Here is a 10,672-nt window from a genome sequence, read left to right on the forward strand (position 1 = left end):
CACACACACACACACACACACACACACACACACACACACACACACACACACACACACACACACACACACACACACACACACACACACACACACACACACACACACACACACACACACACACACACACACAAACACACACAATTTATATTAGAAAGTGGACGTCTTTCTAGCGCACAGGATGATATGACTCTTGCAAAAGATAAAACCATTATTTAAATGATAGATCAATGACAGTCAGCCGCCTCCCTTGTAGGATATTTGTTCGCTGTTGTTTGCACTCCGATCCTTAAGGGTTTGTGTGTGTGTGTGTGTGTGTGTGTGTGTGTGTGTGTGTGTGTGTGTGTGTGTGTGTGTGTGTGTGTGTGTGTGTGTGTGTGTGTGTGTGTGTGTGTGTGCGAGAGAGAGAGAGGGAGACAGAGGGAGACAGAGAGAGAGAGAGAGAGAGAGAGAGAGAGAGAGAGAGAGAGAGAGAGAGAGAGGGGGAGAGAGAGAGGGAGAGAGCGAGAGAGAGCGAGAGAGAGAGAGAGAGAGAGAGAGAGAGATCCTGCGTAAGTGTCACTGGGGGTTAAGCCCCTCAATGACATACGTTCAGCAGTACAGTCACAGGCCACAGCAGCATGACAGGGGCTCCTCCATGGTGCTACTTATCTCCAATGGTCAGCATCCCACAAGAAGAGACAATGACAGCACATGATGACGATGTCAACAAGGCTGCTACTGAATCAGAAAATGTAAATACACACCTGGTGAGACAAGGGTCAATTCTCACTTGCATAAGGCCTTTTTGAAGGGATTTAGTCTTGGTCTCCAAATTAAGATTTATGTTTTGGGACAGATTTCAGATAATTATTGTCATTTTTTTTGTTTTGATTATAATGGCCCACTCTTCAATACAAGTGAAAGGAAATGAAAACCTTCAGAGTTCACCCATCTGGCGAAGGCTATGTAAAACACAGGTCATCGTTGGCGAAGCGAAGTATAGAAGAGGAGGCTTCAGCCTTGGAGAGAGCAAACCACCGTGGAACAAGGCAACTCCACCTCGGTCAACCAGAGCTTGTGGAGGATCTTTAATATCTTCAGTTAATACACTGCACTGTTATTGAATTATGTTTTTTATATTATGCCTAGAACACGTTTGTGTTTGTTCATGAACTGAAGCCAAACGTCTTCCTGGTTGCAGCAGGACAAAGGCCAACAGATGTAAGAATAAAACAACTAATTGGTTTGTAAAAAATGATCTTTATTTTCTCACTAGAAACGGTAATTTCAGTTATTATTTCAACATCATTGACCTTATAAACATCAACATGATTGCATCATAAATGAGGAAGTAAAACAATAAATGCCTCACTGATATCATCTTATAGGCCTGAAATACATTATTACCACTGCTCATTTACCCGTGTCATCTCAAAACAATGCGGTACAATGATTGTGAAATTCTATTTTTTTTTACCAAGATATCATTTTCTGACTCACCTTACATAGAAAACTGTTTTTTGTGCATTGACATAATTGTCAAGTGGGTGTGATGCGGAAAAGTAAGCATCAGCCACACAATTCCAGTACATGCATGGAAATATGTCATCACAGAGCGAAAGAGACACACAGAGAGCCTAATATAGAATACAGACTATCTATATTGAATGATAATGATTAAAGAAGGCATTATAATTACAAAAAAAGATGTGGCCAGAATTTCGATTATTTTAACGATCTGGACAAGTCGTAGCAAAGGAAGAAAAACATCAGTCATGAATAATCACAAAATATGTGTAAGATAAGTGGCAACCAAAGTCGGAATAATAACACGCTCAAATTAGATTAGTGGCCGCCACAGATAATACTGAGTCAACACATTCATATGCTACCGCCCCCTGCTGCTGGACGTGGGCGGTTACATGGAAACCGTGACACCCACATTTACGTCCCATTTTGGCTGGTCGACTCCACATGAAACGAAAAGTCCACTAAAAAATCAAACTTTCTCACATCCTGTCATGATAAAGTTGAATTTCAGACAACCAAAATAGTCCCTGCGTACTTTTTAATCTACATAAAGTAAGATTACGTTTCCGCCTCTTGACAACAATGTCCATATGTCACAGAAAATCATGATGTTGTGATAAATGTGACGTCCAGACAGACAGTTGGACAGACACGTTAGACTTCGATGTTGGCCGCCCGACGCAAGCACAGGGCGGACTCAGTGGGGATGTCCTGCCGGCTGATCTCATTCCCATCCAGACGCAACGTCTGCAGCTTGGAGAAGTTGGTCACATCCACAACATTGCAGAAGCTCCCGAGGGTGAACTCTGTAGGGGCAGAGAGAGGGAGAGAGAGAATAGGGGGGGGAGAGAGAGAGAGAGAGAGAGAGAGAGAGAGAGAGAGAGAGAGAGAGAGAGAGAGAGAGAGAGAGAGAGAGAGAGAGAGGGAGAGAGAGGGAGAGAGAGGGAGAGAGAGGGGGATAAATATAGTTGAGAGAGAGAGAGAGAGAGAGAGAGAGAGAGAGAGAGAGAGAGAGAGAGAGCGAGAGAGAGAGAGAGAGAGAGAGAGAGAGAGAGAGAGAGAGAGAGAGAGAGAGAGAGAGAGAGAGAGAGCGAGAGAGGGGGAGAAATATAGTTGAGAGAGAGAGAGTCCCATTTGGTAGAAATAATTTTATTTTATTATGATATCTGCATCAGTATTTACACAGGAGGTAGTGTTGGCCTGATATATATATGTTGAGCCATTTGAGAACACAAGTAGCAATGACTATGTGTCTTAAATATTGTTTGCTAGCTTCAGGCATGAACAATAACATGAACCAGAAGTAGGTCGTTTCCCAAATTACCTTGAACTTAAACTTCTTTGTTTAAATCCACATTACCCTCAGACACACACGCGCACGCACACACACACACACACACACACACACACACACACACACACACACACACACACACACACACACACACACACACACACACACACATGCACACACACACACGCACAAAGACACACACACACACACACACACACACACACACACACACACACACACACACACACACACACACACACACACACACACACACACACACACACACACACACACACACACACACACACACACGTCCTTCTACCCAGATGTATTGTAAAGTGAAAGCTGGTATCACCTTTGATCTGATTGGCCTGCAGATAGAGGTGCTCCAAGGTGGTGCTGACCAGGGGAATCCTCTCCAGCTTGTTGAAGCTGAGGTCGAGCTCCACCAGGCCGCTCACGTTGAAGGTGTTGCGCGGGATGCCCTTGTCTGTGAGCTGGTTGTGGGCCATGCGGACGTACTGCAGCTGGGGGACGTGAGCCAAGAAGTCCTCGGGCACGGTGTCGATGGCGTTGGACTCCAAGTACAGCTGGTGGAGTTCCCCCGGGAGAGCCTTGGGAACCTGCCATCCGGCGACACAGGACAGGGGTTTAGGGGGGGTTACGCTTTTTCTCTCCAAACTCAACTCATCACGAGCAGCCGTGGTTTGAGCAGCCGCACGTTTCCGATCAGACAAACACCGTACCGTCTTCAGGTGATTCCCGCTGACGTCCAGCAGCACGAGGGACTTCAGTGCCTTCAACGACGTGCCCATGTCGGTCACCGCGTTGTCATGGAGATACAGGATGGTCAGGTTTTCCATTTGGTCGAGCTCTGCGGGGACCACCTGTGGGACAGCGATCAACAAGCAAAAACATTGGCCTACCGTCAAACCAGTTTAGATGTGGTCCATGGCTCCGCAGCCAGAGGGGACCCTGGCTCAGTGTTGGGCCCTGTTGGGCCCTGCGCTGGGCACAGGAACCCTACCTTCTCGATCTTGTTGTGGTTGAGCCGCAGGTCTCGCAGAGAGCCAGGGAGGTTGGCAGGGATTCGGGTCAGGTTGTTGTGGTGCAAATAAAGACGGTCCAGTCCTTGCATTTTGGCAAAGGCCTACAGACAACACAAACACAGACACAGACACAGACACACACACACACACACACACACACACACACACACACACACACACACACACACACACACACACACACACACACACACACACACACACACACACACACACACACACACACACACACACACACACACACACACACACACACAGACCAACACACATACACACACACACACACACACACACAGTCACACACCAACAGACACACAAGGCGCATGAGACAGGCTTACTAGGATGAGTGAACAGTTAAAAACGGTAATGTTAAGGTCAATCTGTACCGCTCCTGTGCTACGTGTAACGTGGTCAGCATTATTCATCGCTGCGTTTATCCCTCACATACACTTCCAACCACAGATGCAAGCAGTCTCCTGACAACCAGAGCCGATGACCCTCACCAACACAGACGCGGCATCATTACACACAGCGCTCCCTAAGCCCCCACCCCCCCACCACCCCCACCACCACCACCCAGAGGAGACCAGATCTGAGGCCGACCTGCTCTCCGACGGCGTCAGACGCCAGCTGGTTGTGTTGCATCAGGAGCCACACCAGGTTGGTGGCGTTGACCATGGCCGAGTCGGGCACGGCTCTGATGGCGTTGTTCTGCAGGTACAGGTACTTCATGCGGGCGGGGATGCTGGGCATGGCCGTGAGGCCCCGCCCGTCGCAGTACATGGCGACGGGGAACGTCGGGGGGCAGTCGCACTCCTCGGGACACTCCCCTCCGGCGCTGTCGGCCTGGAGGAAGCCGTGGCCGCGGGGGTTGTACAGCCAGGCGAAGGGGTCCCGTTTCTGGGAGAGGCAGGGAGGCACCAGGGCCACGAGCAGCAACACGGCAGCGGCGCCACGCATGGTCAGGGACGCTTACAGACACTTTCACTGGAACCTCCGTAACCTACAGGGGGCGAAGGGACCCTGTTGTCACAGTTGACTATGAGGTGTTGGTGTAACGCCGACACTTTTATACAAAATGTAATCATTTCAGGTAAATGTCGTGTGGATCGAACTCAGGGCCTTTTGGCTCGGAGGACAACCGTAGCTTATTCACTAACTTTCCCCCAAAGGTAACAAAACATGGAAACACCTATCTGGTGTTATATTGATCGCCATGAACAAAGAGCAAGCTTTGCATAAGTAACAAGTTATGTAAGGATTGTTCAAATAAGGTAAGTAAAAATATGATTGTATGAATTAAACTTATACATATGGTTGGGAAAATAATCATGCGGTACACAACATACAACAAATTATCTGCACACATTTTTTTGTGTCATGGGTTTCCATTAAAGAACATATTGTTCTCATCTTGTCAGGGTTGTAAAACCATTAATAAGTATGTTACTCGGGAGAGGGAAAACCCTTATTAACATAGTATTTCACTCAGTGACCCGCTAACAAAGCAAATGCAAACAAAAGATTATGTATAATAAAAAGTTTTATGCACAAACATTAGGAAGTCTCTTTATGCACAATAAACAGCTAACACCCAACATGTACACAGATGCATCCGACACACCCAAACCCCCAACCCCCCCCCCCCCCCAGACACACACACACACACACAAACCCTACCTGTTCGAACAGACTGTCCCGTACTCCACTTCCCCAGCCGCTCCTACAGCTTGTCCGCGAATGAAAGGGACCAAGCCATACACTTTGTAAAAATTGCCCCCCAGCCCCCCTCCCCTTTTTTGCCTGTATCCCCCCCCCCTTCCCCAACACCACATCCCCTCTGGAAACCCACTGCATGGTTTAGTTTACGGCCTCCCCCACCTAGCTGGTCCCTTCCTTCAACGAGGCATGGACACCCGCCCCCACCCACGAAACATCAGCCCCCACCGCAGCCAGAGTCCATTTCGGAGGTTCCTTCATCACCAGAGACGGTGCTGTGAGATGGAGCGAGGGGGCTGTATAGGATTGTTTCCATCTGTGTGCAGCAGACACTCCCAGACGAATCCCCCTAAACCCGGTCCATCCAACTCACTAACACTGACCCTTAGGAAAGTACTTACGGAAGAAGTAATTACACATAACAGTCACGACAAGCAATTAAAGGTGAGGTGGTATTGCACTTTGCATGTGTGTGTGTGTGTGTGTGTGTGTGTGTGTGTGTGTGTGTGTGTGTGTGTGTGTGTGTGTGTGTGTGTGTGTGTGTGTATGAGTGGGAGCATGTGTGTGTGTGTGTGTGTGTGTGTGTGTGTGTGTGTGTGTGTGTGTGTGTGTGTGTGTGTGTGTGTATTTGTGTGTGTATGTATGAGTGTGAGCATGTGTGTGTGTGTGTGTGTGTCTGTGCATTTGTGTGTCTCACATTCTTGTGACTGTGTGTGTGTCTGTATGTGTGTGTGTCCTATTTTGTAATATGGGAATAAATGAGTGGAAAATTGCTCCTACATATGTGTTGGGAAAATCCATAGACACTTATGGTTTGGACGATTCCTCGAGCCATTGCCTGTGAGTGGAAACTGTGTTCTTAGTGTGACTAGAAGAAACCTTCCCTCCCCACGTGTCGTAAAGGGTTAAATGAAAACACATGCCAGGCCCCTGGAGCCTTCTATACTGTCTGGTCACAACGTGGGCCCCTTGTTTACCTAGTTCTCCATCTCCAGTACCCTTCTTCAACCAAACCATCCACATGGCAACTAATCTCCCTCATCTTTGATCCTGATCTTCTCCTCATAACTTAACACCTTATAACACTGTATTATCTTTGCGTTGCTTCAGCAGATATTCAGACTATTGGCGTCTGCAGGGCAGTGTTCAACCGCGGACCTCGAGATTGTCTGGCAGTGGAACTGAAGGCACCAAACAATGTTCACCACCGTAGGCACACATCTGTGTGGATCTGCTGTATTCTGACCCAATCAAACAGGAATGGAGCAACAGGAGGAACTGATAAACAAAGGCACTGCATCCAATCAAGGGGGATTCTGCTGTCTCTTATTGTTGTCTCCCTTTTTTGTGTCTCCAAACGGGACACGTGAGGTACAATATGCTGTCGCAACCTCACTTTTGTTCCAATTCACCACCACACTCGGGTTCCTCCAGTCGTCCCGCCGTATGATTACCGAGTTGCTGACCGGCTCTTTTCGTGCAGTAGCGCCGCTAAGCCCCGACGGTCTGCTATTATGACACATGGCGGGTCCTTAGGGGTTTTCTGGTGGTGGGAACCTCAGCCGTTTGAACTATTAAGAGGTTAACGACGCAGCCCAACCCGGGGCGCTGGACCTGAGGACCTGACCCCCTCCACGGGGTGACATCATGAAAGGTCTGCTGGCGCAGATGATGGCTCCTTTTTAATGTATGTGTGTGTGTACGTGTGTCTGTGTTTGTGTGTTTGTATAAGTGTGTATTGGTTGTTTGACATAGAAACAGATACACAGATTGATGGAGAGCAGGGATAGTGCAGCAGAGGAAGGAAACAGCAATCAAAGAGTTTTGATTTAAAATGGCATATCTGCAGTTCAAAGACAAGAAGCCCATGGGACAGCTGTCGTTCCCCCTCCCCCCCACCCCATCTGGGTCAGGATGGCAGGGATCAGAGGATCAGGCTGTGAACTATGCATCACAGGAATGTCAAGCGTATCACCCCAAAGAGCTGCTTCTCTGCAGGCCCATCCACAATTTCATCAGAGAAAGTGACATAAACTATTTAAATTACAGCACTTAGGATCACAAAATGGGCCTACAGTTCTATTCATGGGGGTGACCCAAGATGGGGTTGATGGTGGGGGGCAGCAGACTGATGCAGGACAGGGGTTGGGGTAGAGGGGGGGGGGGGGGGGGGGCTATAGGTTTAGAAGACAATTTCTCTAGTGAGAGCCTGAAGATTTCCTATGGGCTCAGATGTTCATCAAGGCAAAGAGCTTTGATACGAGAAACAGACAACCATGAAGATTACAAGAGAGAAAAGAGGTTGAATCCTTTCTAGTTCTGTAGTGCCAGATGTTTTACATCGTTAAAACACATTTCTGTAATGAAATACAACCAACATACGCTTTACTTGTAAATTCTAACATTTATGCACTTTGATGTCTGATTGCACACATTGAGTATGTTGAACCAGGAAACATGAACCTAGACGTGCATTATCAACAAGTGCTTGACTGCATTAACATTTTCAACAAGAAACAAACTTATTATGTAAGGCAGCAATTGCATATTGGAAGCCAGAAAACAATGAAGACACAATAAGATTTGAGATCACTGAAAACTGTCTCTGCAGTGAAACCTGACACAGAGAACCTTAGGGCACAGAGGGTAAACCATGCAATAGGAAACACATGTTCCCCATCCACGCACACACACATGAACGAGCATCATGCACACGCATCATGCACACGCATCATGCACGCGCAGCTTGCATACGCTTGCACACACACTCAAACACGCACACGCCTACACAGACACTATCCAATCACATAGCACACACACAAACACACCCACACACGCACACACGCACACACAGTCCAACCACATGCACACACACACACACACACACACACACACACACACACACACACACACACACACACACACACACACACACACACACACACACACACACACACACACACACACACACACACACACACATGCCCATAAACACACACACACACACACACACACACACACACACACACACACACACACACACACACACACACACACACACACACACACACACACACACACACACACACACACACACACACACCATCGATCCCCACATACATACAACACCCAGTAGGGGTTAACAGCTTGCAGGTATTCATATCCCCAGTGCACTTCTTAACACTCACAAATGCAGGCATGAGCATACTCACAGACAAACCCTCAAACACACTCGTACAAAGAGACATACATGACACACAAACGGTCACAAACACACATACATACACAAACGATCACAAACACACATACATACACAAACACACACTCACACACACACACACACACACACACACATACACACAGACAGAGCCCCCCCCCCCCACACACACACACACACACAAATACACAGACATATACACGCTGGCCTCTCGTAGTCTCCTGAGGTTGTATGGCTCAAAATGGGTTTTCCAGAATCCCCTGCTGTGTTGGATTGTCTGCAGTGGAAAATATATACCGATACTCATACACTCATACTGCTTATGTCATCATTCTGGCCTAGAGCCGGTTTCCCTGATGTAATTAGGAGCCATTCTAAATTTATTAGAGATACTGCCAGAAATGTTCTGTAAACCCGGCAAACATTATTCAAACCGTGAAAAAATGCAGGAAGTTCAACCCTTCCGGTATACTTAACATCTTAAAGCTATTTACAGCATGGCTCGGGAAGTGAATACCGTTTTTTTCAATTGCTTGAACACTAGAGACACATGCTTAGACCAAAGTAACACAACTTTAAGTTTTTGTTACTATACCTTATACATGTAATCATACCTTAAGCAAAAGCGCTACTTTGCACTTTAGTTGCAATTGTGCAACACACTTGCTCCTTTCTGCAACACACTTGCTCCTGCACACTATTTCATGCATATGACACATAGTTCAAAAATGAAATCTCAGTGTACCATTGGGAATACACATCTATTCAAAATGCAAAACACATTGAAAATACTTAAATATACACCTGAAAACAATTACTTAAAAAACTGAACACCTATCAGCCAGCTACAAAAAGGCCAAAGGGCAATTGTGCACGTCCCGGGGCAGCGCGGGGGAAATATATCATTGCGTGACGCCATAAGCCTTCGAGGGTAACTGCACCATCATGCAAAAATACCCAGCATATCATCACATTTCTAGATGCACTTCATGGTACAGCTGAACAGGACTGATCAGAGCAGCCCAGGTTTGTTGTTGTCTGGGATAATATTTGTTTCCATCGGGCTGTTTTGGTCCGGAACTGGTACGCCAACCATAAACAATTTGAAGTTGTATACTCGCCCCCTTACTCGCCATATCTAAACCCCATAGAAGTTTTTTTTTTCGGCTGGAGGATGGCGCTCTTCTGCAGGCAATGGAACAGGGGACATTGAGGTAAGGTCAATCCATGGATGAATTTGGCACACAAGGCGAGGATCCATAAGCCCACCCATGTACAATTGCCGTGTTTTTCTGTGTTTACAGTAAAGTTGTGTATTTCTGGTTTATTTTTGGTTTATTTTTGCTTAAACTGAATTTACTGCACTGTAAAGTATCTTACTGCAATGTACAGTATTGAGTATACGACTTTTTGGTTGTTGTGAAAACATGCCTTCTGTGGAACTGAATAAAAACAGTGAATATGGAAAACAGCAGTGTTTTATATAAAGTAGACTGGTGTGTTGCCGATCTGAATCATCATTATTATGATACAAATGTGTATCATTTTGTCATAAGAGTGACATTTTGACAAAGGATTGTTAGGTTTCGATAGCAGAGTTTCAATCTGACATAGATGTGAATGGTATATTTCTCAGTTTTGTGTCTTATTTGCTTGTGTGTTGAGTTTTGACACAATGAGACAAGTTTTACAAAACGTGTACAAGCAACGGGTAAAATCTGAATTATCTCGGTATTTGGTTTACCAGAGTCCTCTAGTGTCCGTGAAAGAAATTACAATGTTGTATGAAAGAAATCGAGTGTCAACGTCTTGACATCAGTCCAAGACCACTCATGCCAGGAAAATAATATTCTTTGACACATCTAA

At 46.4% G+C, this 10,672-nt stretch overlaps 1 protein-coding gene across 1 annotated transcript; it reads right to left on the reverse strand.

The window, feature by feature from the left end:
- Positions 1-1,227: 1,227 nt before the first annotated feature.
- fmoda (fibromodulin a) lies at positions 1,228-5,627 on the reverse strand. Its single transcript, XM_056606134.1, has 6 exons — positions 5,551-5,627; positions 4,474-4,873; positions 3,831-3,953; positions 3,550-3,690; positions 3,159-3,426; positions 1,228-2,315 (listed from the first exon to the last, which is right to left on the reverse strand). The coding sequence occupies exons 2-6, from the start codon at positions 4,828-4,830 to the stop codon at positions 2,164-2,166; spliced, it is 1,041 nt and encodes a 346-aa protein (XP_056462109.1). The 5' UTR covers positions 4,831-4,873; positions 5,551-5,627; the 3' UTR covers positions 1,228-2,163.
- Positions 5,628-10,672: the final 5,045 nt, after the last annotated feature.

This window comes from Gadus chalcogrammus, chromosome 13 (genome assembly GCF_026213295.1).
Source record: "Gadus chalcogrammus isolate NIFS_2021 chromosome 13, NIFS_Gcha_1.0, whole genome shotgun sequence".
Classification (NCBI taxonomy): Eukaryota; Metazoa; Chordata; class Actinopteri; order Gadiformes; family Gadidae; genus Gadus; species Gadus chalcogrammus.